Consider the following 20,438-nt stretch of genomic DNA (forward strand, 5'->3'; position numbering starts at 1 on the left):
ATTTAATGATAATATTTTAGTTAATGAAATCTTTTTACCAAAAGAAAGATAAAAATATTTTATTTAGAATTATTTAAAAATTTTAAAAAAAATATTATCCAACCTGTCAATATATATATATATATATATATATTGTTAGAAAACGAAACAGGTCGTATCATACAATCAAATTTATTTATTTATTTTATTTATATTTTCTTATTATATTATTAAACGTCACCAAATTTAAACCATGTATTTTATTTTTATTTTTTATTTATTATTTTTTTTAATGCGCTATATATATAAATATATGAAGGAAACTTAATTCTCTGAGCCTCATAGTTTTATCTATTTTTGTAATTAAAAAATTAAAAAAAAAAAATGGGAAGAGGCAAAGTTGAGGTGAAGAGAATTGAAAATCCGACAAGTCGGCAAGTGAGCTTCTCGAAACGTCGGAATGGCGTTTTGAAGAAAGCTTATGAGCTGGCGGTTCTCTGCGACGCCGAGGTCGCCGTCGTCATCTTTTCCCCCTCCGGCAAGGCCTACCAGTTCTCCAGCCATGAGTTCCTACTTCTTTTTCTCTTTATTTATTTATTTATTTATTTATTTATATATTTATATTTCCGAGCTTCTTAATAATTATTAGATACAAAATTGAAATATATTTACGCTCGGTGTGTGTTTGGTTTAATTTTGCGACAGCATAGATGGAACCCTAGCTAGGTACAGAAAGTACGTTGGGCAATCACAATTCAACCATCCGCTTTCACGAGCTCTGGTATTTAGTTAGTTAATTGATTCTATATTTTGATTTCGACTAAGGTTGTTCGAAAAATTCGATGATTGAACAACCCTATGGATTTCATTCAAATAAATGAAAGTAGATACTCCTGGAATTCCCGACGATGTCTAGGTTTGCATTAGAAATGGTCGATATGGAGAACAAAAGAATCCCCCGTTTCATCATGGGTCTTCTCGAAGACATCAAGGGTTAGTAATGACCCACTTCATAACCGCTTCAATTTTGATGAGATCTAACTGATATACCTTTTTTTTTGTCCCTTGGATGTTTTCGTGAAGACCGATGATGAAACAAAGGGTTATTTTCTTCTTTATGTCGACCATTCGATTGCGAATTTGGAAAGCATGGTGAACTCCAGGTCGTATCGTACTACTCTATCATCTTATATTGTTGTTTAATGCTCTAGGAATGTCTCTTGGTTTTTTATACATATATAAATAAATAAATAGATAGTTTACCTATTAACATTTTACTTTATTTGTGAACTAACTCAATTCAAATATTTTATTATTGGGTTAGGTTTGATAGTAAAAATTACTATAGTTTGGAAAAAATAACAATCCGAATAAATGGATTGAATCTAATGCCCTAATCCAACTCGACCCAACTCATAAACGCCCTATATAGTTTGAAAAATATTGAGTTTAAGAGCTTAAAGTCTTAGAAATTCAACCCGACCCAACTCATAAACGCCCGGTATAGTTTGAAAAATGTTGAGTTTAAGAGCTTAAAGCCTTAGAAACCTAACCCGACCCGAATCATAAAAGTTCATTATTAATATTGAATGGTAGGTTTGGAAGAGCGAGATGGAGGACATGAACAGATCAATAAGCAGCTTAGAGGCAAGATTAAGGTACATTTAAATTTGAACTATAATATTTAACTATTTAACTTTATTAAAATAATAATAATAATAAGTTACAGACATTTTTCTGGTGAGGATCTCGAGCCGTTGACAATTAAGGAGTTAAAACGGTTAGAAAGACAATTAAGCGTCGGAATCGAACGTGTCCGCTCTAAAATGGTAAATCGTAGCTAATAAATCCTTAAATTAAATAGTTTAAAAATTTATTAAACACTTTTTAAATTTTATTTTCGACAGAGACGAATCATATCAGAACATACAAGTCAGCTTAAGAAGAAGGTAAAATCATCGATTTTTACTGTGAGATTCTTATCGGTTATAGTTAAAATTTAACTGTTGGGTTAAATTAAAATTTACTGCAGTATAAGGGTCTGCAAGAGGAGCATAGCCGTCTGCAGAAGAGAGTAAAAAAATTTCCAAAATTTACCTCTAGAATTAATTTTACCATACTTTTATTTATTATTAATTATTTATTTAATATTTTATGTATTTTCAGCTGAACCAGCTTAAGGATGTGGCTGAGACGACCACAAGAATCTCAGATGCTGATGGTGTCTCTGTACTCGAAATGTTTGTATAACTAAATATAAATATAATTTAATTTCGTCTTTAACACTATTAAAGACGGTTTGAGTTCCACGATGAATATATATATATAATAACTCAAGTCCACTGCTAGCGGATATTATTCTTTTTGAATTTTTTATTTCGGGCTTCGTCTGAAATTCTTTAAAATAGAGGTTTCTACACTCTTATAAATAATGTTTCATTCTTTTTTTCAATCGAGGTCGGATCTTACAATCCAACCCTTAAAACATACTCTTGTCGCTTTTTTTGTAGTTCATGTTTTATTAATGAAAGGATGAAAACCCTAAACCCTAAACTCTGATTCATTGACACGTCTCTAATTTTATGAATTTTAAGAGAATTTCTTCGACTTATTTTGAGAGTTCGGAGAATATTAAAAAAAAAATGTAATTTTACAGTAAAAGTGAGATTGTGACATTTGAAGACTAATGGGACCATCCGATGTCAAGTTTGAATTCCAAATCCTGAGCATGTAGCGTTAAACGTTGTGTTGAATGTTTTACGCTACAACGTTTGACACAAACATCTTGAAGACTACTTGGAAAGAGTGCCATTTTAAAATGATATACAAATTTGAAATGCTACAAAACATTATAATTTGCAATTATTTTCATAATGAAAATACTTTTCAGTTAAAAGACATAATTTACAAGACACCAAAACTAAGACAAACAACTTTAAAGTAAGCTAGGCTACACATTTTTTGGTTCATGTGATAAACTATTAACACATGAAATGGCTATAAGAGTCTCTCTAAGTCTTGATTTTTCACCATGTTCATCAATATGTTCTACTATTTTACTACTCCATCCGTATGGGACATCACTAGATAAACTGTACTATAAACATGCAAGTAACGGTGAATAGAATCTTCGTCCTCGTTGTCATCGTTGTCGTCGTAATCATCATCATTATCGTTGTCGTCGTCGTCATTATCGTCGTCGTCGTCATCATCGTCGTCATCCTCGTCATATTCCTCCTCCTCCTTCTCCTCCATCCTAATCGACCTAGTAAAGGCCCGACCGATTTCCTTGGCACAAAACACCCCGGCAAACGGAACTCCTGGGAAGTTTTCAGTAAAGGGCGATGTATTGACGTTTGGACGTCCAAAATAGGCCGGTCCTCGACAATGGCAGGAGAAAATGAGGCCACCAAAAACTTGATTCATCTGGGGGGCAGTGTTAGAATTTGCAGTGGCTCTGGTTATGGGCAGTGGCTTTAGAGTTGCAAGATGTTCCAATGCAATGTAGGAAGAAGAAGCAGCAGTTTGGGAATCTGAATGGTAGAATAGGAAGGAATCTCCTGGCCTGATTCCAACGCCATCCACTACAAAATACTCCTTGTCTCCTCTGTTCAAAATTTGTGGTATTTCAAAGGTATATCTATGTATTAATACTTCAAGATTTTGTAGTTTTTCTCCCATTTTCCCCAAACCCTAGCCCCACCCTCTCCCTTTCCCTCCACCACCAATGCTGGAACTGACACCGTCACCGACACTATGAGATCCCACATCGGTAGGAGAAGGAAGGAAACATTCTTTATAAGAGTGAAAAACCTTTCCGAGCGCGTTTTAAAACCTCGAAGGAACCAACATTAACATCTCTCAATCGTCCAAATTACTAGACACCAACATTAACATCGCTCGATCGTCCAAATTACCAAATAAAAACTAAGTTCAAATCCCACACCAACCTTTCATTTTACCTTAAAACCTATATGAGGAAGCCTTAGCGAAAGTAAGCTTTCATGGGGCAATTGTCACAACTTAAGGACTCGAACCTGAGTGATCTAACCATAACCGATCTCAGTTTGAGTCCAAGTGGGATGCCTAACTATGAAAACTATTTATAAGACTTTATCGATTTAGAGATGAAAAGGGCTTACCCTAAAACTTTGTACATGGCCAAGGATGTTGAAGGACCCAAGTTTTGTGAACCAATGGTGTGTTCTCTGTTTTGCCTGACCCCAATGAACAGATCAGTTTCCAAATCGTCGTATTTAATCTGCAATTTCAACTTATGAGACACTCAAAACCCAGAAAGTTAACGAAAATGAAGCCACAAATCCGGGCACCTCTTCCTTGAGAGCCTTTAGGATGCTATGCCCATAAAGGATCTCATCATCTCCTTCCATTAATGCAGATAGCCACGTGAATCTCGACCCTCTTACTTTTGTGGATGCAGCTCTCAACTCTGGCCCAAAAGGGATTGTTCCAGTCGATGATGTGAAATGGAAACTTGTTTCACCTAAACCTATAAACAAAGCAACAGTTCTATAAGAACAAAGGCCTTTAAAGAACTCTAAAGAGCCCACATGCAGCTGATATTTGTCAGTAAGATCCCCACATCTGCTGGATAGTAGAACGAAACATTTTTTATAAGAGTGGAAACCTCTCACTAGCAGAGGCGTTTTAAAAAATATTGAAGGGAAACTCAAAAGGGTAAGCCAAAAAGGAAAAATCGACAATATCTGTTAGCGGTGGACTTGTGCTGTTACAAATGATATCAGAGTCAAATACGGGGACGAAGGGGGTGGACACCAGGCGATGTGCCAGATGCTGAGCATAGGGTGGATTGTGAGATCTCATATCGGTTGGGGAGGTTGAGGAGAACAAAGCATTCTTCATAAGGGATGTGGAAACTGAGGGTGTGAAAACCTCTTTATAGGTGTTTTAAAAATCTTGAGGAGAAGCTCAAAAAGGAAAACCCAAAAAGGACAATATCTACTAACTATCCGCTTGGCTTGGGGGCTATTACAGCATCGGAGCCAACTTTCCCAAGACAGTCAAAGTAAATGGTTGCTACCTTGAGGCTTGATTTTGTCACTTGCAAGTACTAAAGCTACAGTATCAAGGGAAACCCCTTCAATACTGTTGATTGTTCTTCTGCTTCTGCTCAAGAAAAAGCCACATGCATCGCCCACAATCACTGTCTCTTCATCCATAGCAGAATCTGAAGTCGAACCAACAATTGTCAAAAAGGATTGAGTAATGAGTAACCTGCAAATTGATTGGTTATCTACTTACCCAGCTTAGCAAGGATGGGTTTAATATCCACAAGATGATCCTGCAACATAATCAGCAGCCATAGAATGCATTTGAAAAACAAGTCAAGAGCTCAAAGATTCATTCGTTCGGATTAAAAAAGTTGTTTTTAAGCATTTGAAAAGTCATTTCAAATACTTACTCCAAATAATATGATACAGGAAGGAGATGTGGAATCAGAGACAGAGGCAGTGAAGTCCTTGATATCCATTATAAACTTGTCAACCATGGCTCCTTGAAACACCTGAAAATGGTTCTATTTGTTTGTTCGACATCTATTTTATCCATATTTTCATCGACATTTCTATAGTATTTACCTTGTTCGAACGAGGGAGCGAGATTTCATCGATCTTAAATCCGGGCAGAAACCCGACAGCCAGGACGATGCCTCGATTTCGATTGAAGATTGAATTGTATTCTTGAGTTTCAAGATCATAATCAGCTACTGATTCCCATTTAACCTGTGGATTTTGTTTGTGAAACTTAGCAAAAACGTCTAAATGTGTATAAATGTTTAGGTTAAAGCTCAAACCTCCTTGACTTCATTGGTTAATGCATCTAAGCCCATTATGCCTCTCGCTGCGTTTGTTATCACAGGAGTTCTTGAGCCCAATTCCTTAGTGATCTAACGAAACCCTAATTAATTAGACCATGAAAGGATACACAATTTGATTAAAATTAGGGATGAGAGAAATACGAGATGGTGAACGGCTTCCAGATTGAACTCCACGCCGATACAGGCAATAGCGAAATGCGGCCGAATCGGCTCCGACAGAACTTTCTGAAGGACCTCCTCTACCGCAACCTGCAACCAAATTACACGACAGCCAGAGCAATTGATACATCCGTTCATCGGAAAATCAAACGCCGAGTATTACCAATCAGTAAATTGACGAAAGAAATAAAAGAGGAACAAGGCGAACGTGAAGAGAGGGATTGAGGGACACGGCGGAGGAGAATTTAGGGCGGCAGAGGATCCGATTGCAAACGGAGTTCCATGTTTTACAAACGCAGGCCGCCGATGCGAAGGATCGAGCCGGAAGTCTGCCTATGATGTTGCGAAGAATGTCGTCGTTCAACGGAGGAATTCCTCCTCCTCCGCCGCCACCACCTACTCCCCCTGCTCCGATGACCGTCTCCATTGACAGTGAAACAGACGTTTAATTTGGACGGTTTTTTCTCTGTTTCTCTTCGTTTCCTGAAAATCTTCAGTTCCGTTTTGGCAGATTTATATAGATTTTGGCGTGAGTGGTAGGTGAGACTGAAACGACGGCGTTTCTCACCAATGAATTTAATAATAATAAAATATATAATAAAAAAAAAACTTATAATTTACTTTAAATAAATGAAACAAACCAATAGAAAAGTGTGATCCATTTGGAAACGAAATATGAGCCACACGATTGGAAGGTAAAATCTGGATCATGAGATCGGACGGAGCTCATAACTTGATAACGTGTACCTGAAAACATGGGATTTTAATCCCTAAAGAACCGTTTCCTGAATTTCGTCTTTGAGGGGATTCTCTTTGAATTCCAATGTGTTTTGGACTTTTTCCAATTTTTGCTGATTGCTCCCTAAACTTTGAATTCCAACGTCTCTTGGCCCTTTCCAATTTTTGCAGATTGCTCCAAACTTTTTCTTTAATATTTTTTTCACCCCTCAACTTTTAAAAAATTTCTAATATATCCTAAAATTTTGAATATCTGATTATCTTTATTTTAATAAAATTTATGCCGCATAAAAAGTAAAATTTTGATTTCGGGTTTAATATATTCATAAATTTTAAATTTTGAATTAAATTTTTATTTAAAAGATCAGTTACTAAATAAATACGAACTTCAAACTTTAAAATTAGTCGTTAATTTATAGTCAATTGAATATATTAGCATGTTTTTTTTTTTTTTTTACTACAGTAATTAATGTAGATGGGGTTTAAGAATTTACCCAGCCATCATCAAAATTAATCGGAATCTTGTGAGTTGTCATAAAGAAAGTGAAAATAATGAACACAATTATGGATGAAAAGATAGAAAAAGAGAAGCAAAATGATAGCAAAAGTAAGCCCAAGAAAAAAGAAGAAAAAAAAAAAGAAGCATTCTTGATTGTTGGTGAAAAACGAAAATTTAAATTTTAAATTTTATAACCGTGTGAAAATCTCTCGTATTTTAAAATTGTGAGGCTAACGACTAGATGTAATGGGTTAATACGGACAATATCTACTAGCGGTGGACTTAGATAATTACAAATGGTATTAAAGTCAAATACCTTGTGGTGAACTTGCGAGGATGTTGGACTCCAAGGAGAGGTGAATTGTGAGATTTTACGCCTTTGGAAAAGGGAACAAAGCATTCTCAAGTGATGATGGATTGTGAGATCCCACATCAGGTGGGAAGAAAAACAAATTATTTCTTATATAGATGTGGAAACCTCCCTAGTAAACTAGAGCGGCGTACCAACGAGAACTCTGGACCCTAAGGAGATGGATTGTGAGATCTTACCTCGATTGAAAAAGGGGGAACAAAACATTTTTTTATAAGGGTGTGAAAACCTCTCCCTAGTAGACAGAGCTGTGTGCCAACATTATGGATTGTAATATCCCACATCCCTTCGAAAAGTGAATGGAGTATTTCCAAGAAGGGTAGATTGTGATACCTCACATCTCTTCAAAATGAGAACAAAACACTGCTTATAAATATGTAGAACCTGTTTTAAAATTATGAAGCTGACGACAATACTTTATACCCTAAACCCAGATATAGAGCGTCCTATCCGACTATATGTCATGTATGTTATGTTAAGCCACCGTGCAAACGACAACGAAGTCTCGATCGACTACCTTTCTTTGAAAGTGTTGAATTGGGCAAAGCTTTTAACATCTTCAATTATATTGACTAAATTGAAATCATATAAACCAAAATTAAAGGAGTGAAACTTAACAAATTCAAAGAGTCTTTTGAGGAACATACTAATAAAAATGGGTGTTAATTAAATCAAATCAACAAAATTCTACTCCCAATGAAATGGGAGGGTGGAAGGGGATTCATTTCCAGCATTCTCGGAGGCAATTCCAAAGATCCCGGGGAAATTAAGGGCCCCTCCATGATTGTCAGAATCAGAATTCTCATAACTGTTATGGCTATGGTGGTGGCTCAATGGCTGCAGCAGAGAAACGGCGGCGCTCCGCTGATGCTGTTCGATTCTGCTCAAATCCAAATGCCCAGAAGAACCACTCTCCGCCTGCTGCGGCTGCGGCTGATGATCAGTCTGAGCCTGTGGTGATGACAGAAGAGAGAGAGCACAATCTGATTCACTAACCCCAATTCTGAACCTGTCATAAATCATCTTGTTTCTTTCCCCACCGCCGCCGCCTCCGCCGCCGTTTTCTGACAGGGTATTCATGGACCGGAGGAGGGGTTGACATGTTGTTGTCGGGCCGCCGTGCATGAAGGCCAGTGTTTGCGCCGTTTTGTAGTTGTTGCTGTGGTGGGATTGTTCCACAAACAGGCTCTGTTTTTCGAGGAAATTTAGTTGTTGGTCCCTGTGAAGGCCGGCTGTCTCTCCGGTGGAGGACCAGCCGTGGCTGCTCACGGTGGTCGATGGGTAAACTTGTGCTCTTGTATATGGCAACAAGTGAGAACCTGCAAGAATTAAACACATTAAGATCAGTTAAAGATTGGTTTAAAAACACGTCTAGTAGAAGTTTTTAAGTCCAAAGAATGATTTCTTTATTTCTCCAATTGATGTGGAATCTTAGAATCTACATCTTCGGGCGCCCACAATCCTCACTGACACACGGTCCAGAGACTAACTCTGATATCATTTGTATCCTCTCTCTCCAATCGAGGTGGGATCTTAGAATCCGCACCCTTGAGCGCCCACAATCCTCAATGACATGCAGCCCTAATACATAGCATTTGTAAGAGCTCAAACCCATATTGGGCTTTTACTTCAGAGGTTTCTACACTCTTTGGAATGCTTAGTTCTTCTCTACAATCAATGTGAGATCTCACAATCCACTTTTGGGCGCACACAATTTATTCTCTTTGGAATTTGTATTCGGTGCTTCGATTTTAAAACGTGTCAAACATTTAGAACAAATCTTCATTCCACTACCCAAAACACATGTGATCCGTTTAAAACCCAACAAAATCTAGCCATTTCTTATGAAAACTTCAGCTTCCTTCAAAAGGGTAAGAAAAATCTAACCTTGATGATACGAGAAAGGCCCAGCAGATCGAGGCAAGAGGTCAGTCTGAGGCTTCCTCCGACGGCGGTTGTGGCCATCCAGTCGTTTCCGACAGCTCCTTTTTCCCTCATCAAATTCCTCAAGTGAATGAAACCTAAAATAAAACAACAACAAAAAAACAGAGCAAACAGGAATTCAATAACACCTAAGCCTTTAAAATGACCAAAATCCAGTCCACTTTTAAGCTCTCTAAGAAGAACAGAGCACTCAAAATCGCTGCAAATTCCACAAAACCTCAGCTGATTAGTCAACACAAAGCACAAAAAACAGTTCCTCGGAGCTTTTCAACAAGAATAGAATAATGGGTAGTGCTCAAAAGTTGCCGACAGAGAACAAAAACACCAACAAAGTTACCTGCTACACTGCTGACAGAACCTCTGTTTCAGGCCACCAATGGTAACCTGAGGAGTCTTAGAATGCAGCTCACAAACCTTATGACGGCGGTGGTAATCCCGACAGTTGCTTAGATCTGAATTGCAGCCATCAACAAGGCAAGAAACTGGCTGACTCCCGGCATTGTTAGCTCCTCGAGCTCTCTTCGATGATCCTGAGGTTGATGATGCCATTTTCTCAACCTCTGTCTCTGCAAAAACTGTCTTCCAAGAAGATTGGAACTTGGAAGTTCCCAAAAAGGTGGAGATTGGGGGGAAGAAGAGAGTAAAAATGGAAGGGAAAGAGGGAGCTGAATGAAGGGAAAGAAGGTGTTCCCAAACAAGTGTAGCAGAAGTGAATTGGTTTGTTCTTTCCACTTCATTCACTGACATAGATTCCATTAAATCCCAATAAAGTGGGCTGTCAAGGGAGCAAAAGAAAAGGGGTGGATGGCCAAGGCGTTAAGGAAATAAAGAAAGAACTTGTGGGTTAAGGCTTAAGATGTACACTTACCCAATCACATGCTGGCCAAGCTAAAAATATGCCTATCAGGAAGGGTGTCATTCTTGGTCTGGTTTAAAGCATTCAAGGGCAACAAAAGATGAGCTTGAGAAAAGGTAAGGATGATGATAATGTGGAGGCGGCTGTGTGTGTTTATGGTAATAGGCAAGTACTAAGTGGTTCAATGCTTGGTTTAGCTTTGGGTTAAGTACTGGCCACCCTTTTTGTCACATTCAATCCGATGCAAAACCTTTTTTTCCGTCTTAAAATGTAAGAGTTCAAGTCCACCGTTAGTAGATATTGTCCGTTTTGACTCGTTATGTATCATCGTCAGCTTCACAGTTTTAAAACGCATCTGTTAGGGAGAGGTTTCCATATTCTTATAAGAAATGTTTCGCTCTCCGCTTCAACCGATGTGAGATCTCACAATCCACTCTCCCAGCATCTTCGTTGGCATACTGTACCATTTATAACAGTCGAAGTCCACTATTAACAGACATTGTCTGCTTTGACCTATTACGTATCGCTGCACGATTTTCAAACGCGTCTGTTAGGGAAAGGTTTCTACACCCTTATAAGAAATGTTTTGTTCCCCTCTTCAACTGATGTGGGATCTCACATAACACATCGTCGATCAAAACCCTGATCTCTCAACTTTCTAAACCTATTGATTTAGTAGTGATGAAATGGACTTGTAGCTTAGAGGATCATAACACTTGGATATAAACCGATGTGTTAAGCGTTTGAACTCCTTGCTCGTAACCAATCGAAAAACCAACCATCCTAAGAAAAATCTTAGAACATGTTTAAATAATGACGATGTGAGATTTGCAGCTTAGAACAATTAAGTGCACGTAACTATGAACCATCGTATCAGGGTTCGAATATGTTCTCAAGTACAAGAACCATTGATTATTATTATTAGGGTTTACGTTCGTATTTGATTTTTTTAATTGATGTAAATGTAGATGGGATGATGCAATGCATTATTAAATTGCCATAAGTTTTGTGGTCCTAGCTAAGTCATGGGATCCCTAGCCATAGGAGACCTTTGCAAGTTCAAATTTTGGAGCTTTTAATCCAAACAAAATTCAACTGTCCACAAACCATCTAACATAGAGACACAAACCAAATCATTAAGAACGAAGAAGCAAACACATGTTTAAAATGCGTCGATCAACATGTGTGCAAGCCCACGAACATACCTTTGAAAGAAGACACGAGAGATCTATTAAGACTCATATTTTTAGAAGAAGCAAAACGAGCACCTCGAGACTCATTTACGATATGCAACCTAAATTCAGCTCAACTCGACATGACTTCATGCACGTTACTATTACCTCAAGCACTCGAGTGTTGAATTGAACTGATATTTCTTTTATAGGCTAGCTCAAACTACCTACGAGCCCACTGATCAAATTTCTCCATTAACCCGTTAAATTAATGATTTTGAAGTGATAATTAGTGATTTATTTTTTAGTATTAAAAATAAAAATTATTTTATGAATAATTACGTAGACCCACCAAAATCTTCTTTTATGGTCCGAGGAGAGATTGAGTGGGGTTTGCTTTGGCCTCAAAATCTCCGAAAATGTAAATTTCCACTTCTACCCCTTTCCCTCTGCTTTTTTTCCTGACATTTTTTGTCGGCACGTGCCAATTGCAGTGGCAGATTCTGTAATAAAGTTCATTATTCGAGGCTATATTTGGGACATTAATTACAAAGTGTTGTTTCATTATCTAATTATCTCTGTCCACGTATCGGAGAGGCTAAGACAGGCACGTGTCCCTCCATCCTTAGCTTGTCCTATACTTTTACCTTTTTTTGCCAATTTTGGTCCCTATTCATTTTAATTTTTAATATAAAATTAATAGATTTAATGAAAAATATTTTAATATAAAATTATGTCGATGTTTCAATAAAGTTATTTGTATAATATCGTGTTCGATATTATGATACTAAAATAGACATTTTGATTATTTAAGGGTCGAAATTAGCTTCGCTAAGTTGAAGATATAAATGTATATGAAGACAAGATCGTTTCTATGGTGAATTAGGTAAAAAAAATGAAGAAAATCAGGCCGAACAATAAATACTAGCTACCAAAGGCATGCATGGTGTCACAGTCATGCTTGTTCAAGACGTGTTGCTTATGACCTCATGTTGAATGTCTCAGTCGTACTTGTCTAAGACGTGTTATCCATGACCACATGCCCGTTCCGAAACCCTTTTATAGTTTCATCTTAGATAAGTCTCTACTATTTCATGTTGTGTCAATACAGAGGTGTATGATCGTTCACCAAAATCATGTCTATACTTGTCAAGGTTAAAATGCCCTAAAATGTACGATAGGGGATATGACTATTTCAGTTATATGCTATCAAAGTCGTTAATGTCTAATCACTTTTAGCTTATAACATTGTTTTCTTTCAAAAAATTTCTGATGTATTTCCTCACTCACGTTTTCTAAAACATTTCTCCCAACTGTGACTCAAGGCTCGAGCATACCCTGACATGGTCCAAAAAGTCCGAGTTTCTCATGCCTGACTTATTCGCTGGATTAAAACAAGTGTCACATATTCTCCTTCCACCTTTGCTCTACACACTCGATCCTTCTAGGGTTTTCTCGGCAATTTTGTTTGTGAATTTCGAAGCTCCATCTTCGCCCATAACAAATTGGATGTTTCTCAATAATTCTATTATCAAGTTAAATTACAAATTTGCCCATAAACTCAAACATTTATGTCTTACAAATACTTCAACATTAAAAACGTCCGGTCAATGAATCATTTTCCAAGTCAAATCTATTAAGTTGTTCGTCTCTTTCTCAGCTTAAAATATTGTCTTAATCAAGTTAAATTCCGTCCACGAGAAAGATTCGAAAGTTGACACAATAATTTTAAAATAAGAGATTTGAAATATATAAAATATTATGACATAAAAAAATAAAAAATAAAAAATTGAAGAAATTAGGTTAGCTCAAAAAGAAGGGAACTTATCGAGGAAAAGGACCTCATGTTGTTGCAGCTTTCTTTGTTAATAATTGTAGGGAAAAAATCGGACCAACCGAACCGAGTCGAGCCGAGTTTAGACCGAGTTAGATTTGAAGTTAACACGTGCGAGAGAAGCGTGTGGGAAAATTGGTTACGCTGGTGGGTGGGGCGGCCACGTAATTGGTTCTCAACCTGTCACCAATTTCTGAACACCGTACCTACGCAACATGCAAACCTGTCGGAAATTTCTTTTTAAATTTTTAATTTTTTAAAATATTATTTAAAATTTTAAAAAATGTATGGGTTTGATGAAGTAGTCATCATGTGAGTGACTGACACATAAACAGTTCTCTTCATCCATTGATTCATTTATAGCGACATGTTTTCTTTTTTTTTTTTTTTTTTTTTTTTTTTTTTTTTTTTTTACGGTTATTTATTTATTATTGTTTTATAAATGTTGTTGTCCCATAAATGGTAAGCTATGAATTATAATAATAATAATGATATGATGATGATGATAATAATAATAATTTAAAAAATACCCAAAATAGCCTTCGACTCGGTTGAATTGAATCTTTTTTCGACTTTATTTATTACCTTCTATAAATAATACCCTAAAGTAGCATATAGCTACAATTTGACATATGAGTAAAAGAGAGGTACGTGAATGAACTAATGTTGTATTCGAATGAGAGTGATTCTATTGATACGATGATTAATAATAGCTTAAAGGAAATGAAAGTTATTATCTATAACAACAAGGTACATCGTCATTTTTAGTGGCTCAATTATCTGTTTGGGTGATCTTTTACGAATTTTTCTAGATGCATGTGAGTGGGGACAAAACATTCTAAAAGGACTCTGTGTTGTTAAGTAGAAATAGTTTTCACTCTTAAAATAAGAAGTAAATTACGTGACTTTTAACAACCTAAACTCATGGCTAGCAACTATAGGAAAATGGGTTTGCTCGGAAGAGATTTCCACACTTTTATAAAAAATGTTTCATTCTCATCTCCAACCGATGTGAGATCTCACAATCCGCGCCCATTTGGGGCCCAACTCCAATACCATTTGTAATAGCTCAAGCCCACCACTAGTAGATATTATTTTATTTGGGTTTTCCCTTCCGAGCTTCCCCTCAAAGGTTTAAAAACATGTCTATTACAGATAAGTTTCCACGCCTTTATAGAAGAACAGTTCGTTCCCATCTCAAATCGATGTATGATCTCACAATCCACCCTGGACTCAGCATTTTCGCTGGCACTCATTTTCCTCTGCAATTGGTGTGAAATCTCACAGTAACCATATCACATCCAGAAATGGTAGGACCATCAAGTATCGAATTCGAATTCAAATATTATCTATAGAAGGCTTGAGAATTTATAAAATGGGCTGCATCTGAAAAGCCCAATCTACCACTAAGGCCCATAAGGTTCCATTTTACATAAATAGCTATTTTATTTTTCAAAATGGGCTCACTTTTAAAAATGTTTTTATTAATAACTTTAATTTTTTTAAAAATAAAAAAAAAAACCTTTAAATTTTTTTAAAAAAATAAAAAATATATTCTTATAGTACCACATTTCAAAAATATCAATCAATTTTAATAAAAATAACATTAAAATATTTAGAGATAATTTAAAAATGTCTTATCGTTGTAATAATTTTTTTTTTATAAAGATAAATGATATAAATGTTATTTTAAAATTTTCATAAATATTTTTCAAATATAATATTAATTTTTTTTTTAAAGCAAAAACAATTAAGATTAAATGTTCGAAAATATATATATATATATTTTTTTTGCAAATTATTGGATGAAATTGAAAATTCAGGATAAAAATGACAAATTTAGGGATAAAAATTTAATTTTTTAATATTTTTTTTTTAAAGGAGACTTTTCTTTTGATTCTTTGGATTTTGAAAGCCGCAGAAATCGGTTGCCTTCTTCGCCGGACGGCTGGTTTGATCGTCGTCTTGACAGTGGAAGAGTGCGGGAACTCGTAATCTTTGCTTCGCCATAGTCTTCAATTTCGGTAGGAATCGAACTTACTTTTTCACTATCACTGACTAATACACTCGCAGCGAAGCTCTGTTTCCCCCCCTTAGCAGATATACACCGCATGCTGCACAATTTCATAGACATACTCACAATCCTTATTCCTAACGAAAATTACCGCTGAATCTTTGTGTGGTGCAGTTCGAAGTGAAGAAATGGACGGAGAGGAGTTGACGGAGCAGGAAACTCAATTGTACGATCGCCAGATTAGGGTTTGGGGCGCGGATGCACAGAGGAGGTATATGAACTCTCTCATCTTGATTTGAATGCGATTTGTTTTCAGTTTCTTGTTAATTTCTTTCTGGATTTTGCTCGCAGGCTTAGCAAAGCTCATGTTCTAGTTTGTGGAATCAAGGGGGCTGTTGCTGAGGTAACATTTAGTTGTTAAATTAGCTGAGTCCTGGCTTTTTATTTTGTATAGATTCAAATTGGATTTTGATTAGACGTGCTCGTTCTTCAATATCCATCTCTATGGATTGTTAGTTTTGCAAGAATATCGTTCTTGCTGGGATTGGTAGTTTGACATTGGTGGATAATCGGTTGGTGACTGAAGAAGCACTTTCTGCTAATTTTCTATTACCTCCTGATGAGGGGGTTTTTGCTGGGAAAACTGTTGCTGAACTTTGCTGTGATTCTTTGAAAGATTTCAATCCTATGGTACGAGTTTCGGTCGACAGAGGTATTACTTTGTTTCTCGTACTTGTAAATAATGTAGTTGTGGTTACAGATACCATAAATTTAGTTATCAATGATTATATTGAGCATCCATTCTTGAGATCTAGCCCTTAATTTTATAAACCCCTGATATAGTTGAGTTCAAATTCCTGTCCTCTTAGGTGAATTGTCGAGCTTTGATGAAGAGTTTTTGAAGACGTTTGATGTTATAGTCGTTAGTTGTTGCTCCCTTGCTGAAAAAGTAATAGCAAAGGCTTCTCCTTCCACTTTGCATTGTTCTTAAATTTCATGGGGATTTCATTTTTGACATGTTTTCTATTGTTTTAAACTTATTGTAGAAATCAGTCAATGAGAAATGCCGGAACTTACCGAAGCGCATATCGTTTTATACTGTTGATTGTAGAGATTCCTGTGGTGAAATATTTGTTGATCTACAACACTATACATATGCAAAGGTAACAAATCAAAATACATTATTATGCTACATTTTATTTGTGAGATCTCACATCGGTTGGGGAGGAGAACGAAACATTCTTTATAAGGGTGTGGAAACCTCTCCCTAACAGACGCATTTTAAAAACCTTGAGGGGAACCCCGAAAGGGAAAGCCAAAAAAGGATAATATCGGCTAATGGTGGGTTTGGACCATTACATTATTTGTTTTAGATCTCAAGCTATACGTGTTTGATTTCTTCTATATTTTTATGATTGTACTGCATTTTGTTGTCCCTGCTAATGTCAGTCGGGGGCGTTTGTTTGTAGTTGGCATGGGATGTTAAATTCGTTCTCCGGGTTTAGTTCATCTCAGAGCTTCCTGTTGGTCACTTTTTCTGTGAAGTTGGCGCTGACATTTCTTCTTTCGGCATAAATTCATGAATAATGTTCATATCACTATGTCATTCCATTTTCTTGACAGAAAAAACTTGAGGACACTGTGGAATGCCAACTATCATATCCAAGCTTTGAGGTTTACATTATTCTATTATGTTGAGTTTAGAACACTCAGTTTTTTGCTTTTTTCTTTTTAAATCTTCAGTAATATAGTCATCTGAATGCTGATTTTCCACTGGCACACCCACATGCATGCTTATACAAGTGTGAATTACTTTCTTTCTTTCTGATCTGTCTTTCTTTTCTAGCCTTCAACTTGCTATCCCTCATGTTTATCTGCTAATTGATGATTAGAATAAAGAAACTCACGTAAGTATTGTTAACCTTTTCCTTTTGAGTTACTGACCATTTCTGCCATGCTTGCATTTTGTGGCAAGAAATCTGTTGAGGCATTTATGCAATTAATCTTGTGAGATCCCACAACGGTTGGAGAGGGGAACGAAACATTCCTTATAAGGGTGTGAAAACCTCTCCCTAACAAATGCGATTTAAAACCTTGAGGGAAAGTCCAAATAGGACAATATATGCTAGCGGTGAGCTTGGGCTGTTACAAATGGTATCAGAGCCAGACACCGGGTGGTGTGCCAGCAAGGATGCTGCGCTCCCAAAGGAGGTGGATTGTGAGATCCCACATCAGTTGGAGAGGGGAACGAAGCATTCCTCATAAGGGTGTGGAATCCTCTCCCTAACCGACGCATTTTAAAACCTTGAAAGGAAGTCCAAAGAGGACAATATCTGCTAGTGGTGAGCTTGGGCGGTTACAAATCTTGATTTGTTCATTTGGTGCTTTGGATGTCAATTGTGGAGATAGGGCAAACACAGAGATGGAGGGAGATCATTTCTATTTAATGTCAATGACTGATGTTGTTAATGTACATGCTACTCATTGTTTAAGCTCCTTTCTTTGGTGGGCTGTTTCTTTTCGGTACTGTCCGTATGCATTCTTGCGTTTGTTTGTCCTAATTAGTTGTCTCTTCTTCTTCCTCTCTCTCTCTTTTTGTATGTGTAAAAGATGTACATCGTACTCATTTTCTTCACGACTTGCATTTGTCAATCCTCTTACTGCAGGAAGCCATTTCAGTACCCTGGAAAGCACATCCCAGAAGAGTTTCAAAGCTATTTTATGCATTGAGAGGTGCTGTAAATCATACTTGTGTGAATAAATAAGCAGTGGATTTATTTATTTTTATTTTATTGACTTGGATGAACGTTATGAGGGGAAATAGTTCTTCCACTGAGCATATAGAACTTACATGTGTTCTATGTCTGCTAGGCTCCTCTACGGCATAGAATCAAAGACAGTGATCTTTGTTCTATACTTGAGTTGAATTCAATCATCTTTATATCATTGATCCATTGTTTCCTCGTGTATTTCAATTCCCCGACAATAGCAACAGTAGTTTTCTCATGGATGCAGTCATAGAAAAGTTCGAAGAGGCTGAGGGACGAAATCCAGGAGAGACTACAATATCCGATCTTCCCAGGGTTTTGAAGTTGAAAAAGGAGCTCTGTGAGTCACAGGTAGAGTTCGAGGAATACGTTTTTTTCGTGTTTTGTCGTTTACAAGTAGCATTCATTCTTACTTTATCAGTAACACATGTTGCAGTCACTGAATGAAGCTCATATTCCCAACGCCCTCCTAGAGAGATTGGTGACAAATTCAAAGGAATTTCCTCCTGTTTGTGCTATCATTGGAGGAATTCTTGGGCAGGTGCGTTTATTAGTGGGATCTCTTGAAACCTATAAATTGCATCAGTTATTTACATCAATCATTCCCATTCGTAGGAAGTAATTAAAGCTATTTCTGGAAAAGGAGACCCTCTCAAGAATTTTTTCTACTTTGATGCTGTTGATGGGAAAGGTGTCATAGAGGACATATCTAGCAAGCCATAACACTTGATGCTTATCGACCAAGTAGGAGCTACCGGATGTGGCCAATTGGTGAAAAATTTTAACCTTTTGAACTAACTTTTATAGATTTTGATTTTGACTGAATTGAAATTTTTAACGTTTGATTGGATTTGCTAGAAGTTGGTTGAAAATGGGCTCTCCGATCGAAATAGAAATCAATAGTATATTTAGCACGTTTCGATGTCGATACGGCACAAAGTTAGGTTTGAATGCCAAAGATGTAACTCTTGATCTAAATCTCGATATTGATATGAATGTGAATTTATCTCTCGTTATGGTTCTTGCAACTAGGACCCAACACACGAAAACACTAATTTAGTTCGTTTTCTTATATAATGACACTCATCCAACCTGTGTTTGATGATGCCCACAGTTGATTCTCGTTGATATCATATTTCTAATGTTAAGGACTAAACTTGATATGCAAAAATTCATAATGGCCTCAATGAATTTTTATTTAATTTTATGTTGTATACTAGAATACATGTAGGGCTATTAGACAAAATCATGTTTAGGCTTATCAGATCCGAATTGCCTCAATATGTACTATAAGAAGATGTGACTAGTCGTCAACTCCTCCCTCCTAGATTTTGTATGACTGTTTGTTGAAATCACGTCTTGGCCTATTAGACACCTCAAAATGTACTGTAGGGGATACGACTAGTTAAATTTTTTCTATTCGAAAAATTATGTGGTATTCAAATTGTTATGTTGTCTTTTGCTTGTCGTTATATGATGTTACTTTTAAATCTTCTTATTCTCTCTACTCGAAAAATTATGTGCTATTCAAACCATTATGTTATCTTTTGCTTCTTGTTATATGATGTAACTTTCAAATCTTTTATCAACGTTCTAAATGAAGCAAATCAACATTCATAAAACTTATACCCGCTAGAAGCGGTCAAAATTGTTGCAAATAAACCCTTGCTGTCGGCAGGAGACGAGCTCGTCCAATGACAAAAACCCTCCCATGGCGGGCCATTCAGAGGCCAAAACCAGTCACAATGGAGCCATAACTCTTGAGAAAAAGAAGACCACGGCCTACAACAATGGCCCCAACAAGCCATTTTGATATAGACAAAAGCTTGTTCATACTGGTTTATGCATTTGATACTAAACAAGATTTGGTGGGAACAGATCTTTGATTTTGTTTTGATTCATTTTGTGAATAAAGTTCATCACAGATCTTGTTTTAGAAGCTTTTATAATGAGATAATAATAATAATATTGTAAATGAAAAAGGCATAGATGATGAGGGGATGATCAGAAACCACATGGATATGGCCTTGCCTCACCGTTTTCATTACCCCATCATCATATGTTATGCTTTTCTTAGACATCTTTCTTCCCATTATTTGTTTGCCTTTTCCTTTTCTTCTTTTTATTATGAATCCAAAACCCAGATTTGACTCATCACTCGACTAAGCGGGTTAGATGGATCTAAGCTTTGATCGAGTCGTTAGACTAAGAGGGTTAGAAAACGATTAGTCTTAATCCAAACCATTCG

General features: G+C 36.6%; 4 protein-coding genes across 6 annotated transcripts; 2 read left to right on the top strand and 2 right to left on the bottom strand.

Annotated features, from left to right (window-relative positions):
• Window positions 1-321: 321 nt before the first annotated feature.
• On the top strand, window positions 322-2,352 carry LOC111490186 (truncated transcription factor CAULIFLOWER D-like). The gene is made up of 7 exons (XM_023138707.1): window positions 322-545; window positions 685-760; window positions 1,576-1,637; window positions 1,709-1,808; window positions 1,887-1,928; window positions 2,012-2,053; window positions 2,146-2,352. Exons 1-7 carry the CDS (start codon window positions 364-366, stop codon window positions 2,227-2,229), a joined length of 588 nt encoding a protein of 195 aa, XP_022994475.1. The 5' UTR covers window positions 322-363; the 3' UTR covers window positions 2,230-2,352.
• Window positions 2,353-2,828: 476 nt separating this feature from the next.
• On the bottom strand, window positions 2,829-6,479 carry LOC111490107 (F-box/LRR-repeat protein At5g63520-like). Its single transcript, XM_023138599.1, has 10 exons — window positions 6,204-6,479; window positions 5,978-6,085; window positions 5,813-5,905; window positions 5,598-5,741; window positions 5,423-5,524; window positions 5,263-5,302; window positions 5,042-5,188; window positions 4,311-4,489; window positions 4,122-4,240; window positions 2,829-3,586 (listed from the first exon to the last, which is right to left on the bottom strand). The coding sequence occupies exons 1-10, from the start codon at window positions 6,420-6,422 to the stop codon at window positions 3,031-3,033; spliced, it is 1,707 nt and encodes a 568-aa protein (XP_022994367.1). The 5' UTR covers window positions 6,423-6,479; the 3' UTR covers window positions 2,829-3,030.
• Window positions 6,480-8,172: 1,693 nt separating this feature from the next.
• Window positions 8,173-10,434, bottom strand: LOC111490133 (squamosa promoter-binding-like protein 13A). Its single transcript, XM_023138638.1, has 3 exons — window positions 9,884-10,434; window positions 9,490-9,623; window positions 8,173-8,921 (listed from the first exon to the last, which is right to left on the bottom strand). Exons 1-3 carry the CDS (start codon window positions 10,300-10,302, stop codon window positions 8,290-8,292), a joined length of 1,185 nt encoding a protein of 394 aa, XP_022994406.1. The 5' UTR covers window positions 10,303-10,434; the 3' UTR covers window positions 8,173-8,289.
• Window positions 10,435-15,260: 4,826 nt separating this feature from the next.
• Window positions 15,261-19,206, top strand: LOC111490150 (SUMO-activating enzyme subunit 1B-1-like). 3 transcript variants are annotated; one of them, XM_023138657.1, is made up of 11 exons: window positions 15,261-15,432; window positions 15,597-15,693; window positions 15,774-15,825; window positions 15,939-16,134; window positions 16,292-16,371; window positions 16,469-16,585; window positions 17,046-17,096; window positions 18,089-18,155; window positions 18,438-18,541; window positions 18,627-18,731; window positions 18,806-19,206. In XM_023138657.1, exons 2-11 carry the CDS (start codon window positions 15,611-15,613, stop codon window positions 18,911-18,913), a joined length of 963 nt encoding a protein of 320 aa, XP_022994425.1. In that variant the 5' UTR covers window positions 15,261-15,432; window positions 15,597-15,610; the 3' UTR covers window positions 18,914-19,206. The 3 variants fall into 3 exon arrangements, with proteins under 3 accessions (XP_022994425.1, XP_022994427.1, XP_022994426.1); XM_023138658.1 differs by having other exon boundaries at window positions 15,285-15,432; window positions 15,509-15,693; XM_023138659.1 differs by lacking the exon at window positions 17,046-17,096.
• Window positions 19,207-20,438: the final 1,232 nt, after the last annotated feature.

Source organism: Cucurbita maxima, unplaced genomic scaffold, assembly GCF_002738345.1.
Source record: "Cucurbita maxima cultivar Rimu unplaced genomic scaffold, Cmax_1.0 Cma_Scf00015, whole genome shotgun sequence".
NCBI classification, from domain to species: Eukaryota; Viridiplantae; Streptophyta; class Magnoliopsida; order Cucurbitales; family Cucurbitaceae; genus Cucurbita; species Cucurbita maxima.

What these genes read in the sequence shown, in the direction of transcription:
- LOC111490186 (XM_023138707.1), top strand. Translation starts at nt 364, where the DNA reads ATGGGAAGAGGCAAAGTTGAGGTGAAGAGAATTGAAAATCCGACAAGT. An exon ending in AGCTTAGAGGCAAGATTAAG is followed by an intron (nt 1,638 to 1,708) that starts GTACATTTAAAT and finishes AATAAGTTACAG; the next exon opens with ACATTTTTCTGGTGAGGATC. An exon ending in ATAGCCGTCTGCAGAAGAGA is followed by an intron (nt 2,054 to 2,145) that starts GTAAAAAAATTT and finishes ATGTATTTTCAG; the next exon opens with CTGAACCAGCTTAAGGATGT.
- LOC111490107 (XM_023138599.1), bottom strand. Translation starts at nt 6,422, where the DNA reads ATGGAGACGGTCATCGGAGCAGGGGGAGTAGGTGGTGGCGGCGGAGGA. An exon ending in TGGAAGCCGTTCACCATCTC is followed by an intron (nt 5,906 to 5,977) that starts GTATTTCTCTCA and finishes GGGTTTCGTTAG; the next exon opens with ATCACTAAGGAATTGGGCTC. An exon ending in CCTGTATCATATTATTTGGA is followed by an intron (nt 5,303 to 5,422) that starts GTAAGTATTTGA and finishes ATTATGTTGCAG; the next exon opens with GATCATCTTGTGGATATTAA.
- LOC111490133 (XM_023138638.1), bottom strand. Translation starts at nt 10,302, where the DNA reads ATGGAATCTATGTCAGTGAATGAAGTGGAAAGAACAAACCAATTCACT. An exon ending in TTCTGTCAGCAGTGTAGCAG is followed by an intron (nt 9,624 to 9,883) that starts GTAACTTTGTTG and finishes GTTTTATTTTAG; the next exon opens with GTTTCATTCACTTGAGGAAT. An exon ending in GCCTTTCTCGTATCATCAAG is followed by an intron (nt 8,922 to 9,489) that starts GTTAGATTTTTC and finishes TAATTCTTGCAG; the next exon opens with GTTCTCACTTGTTGCCATAT.
- LOC111490150 (XM_023138657.1), top strand. Translation starts at nt 15,611, where the DNA reads ATGGACGGAGAGGAGTTGACGGAGCAGGAAACTCAATTGTACGATCGC. An exon ending in TATCATATCCAAGCTTTGAG is followed by an intron (nt 17,097 to 18,088) that starts GTTTACATTATT and finishes CTCTTACTGCAG; the next exon opens with GAAGCCATTTCAGTACCCTG. An exon ending in GCTATTTTATGCATTGAGAG is followed by an intron (nt 18,156 to 18,437) that starts GTGCTGTAAATC and finishes TCATGGATGCAG; the next exon opens with TCATAGAAAAGTTCGAAGAG.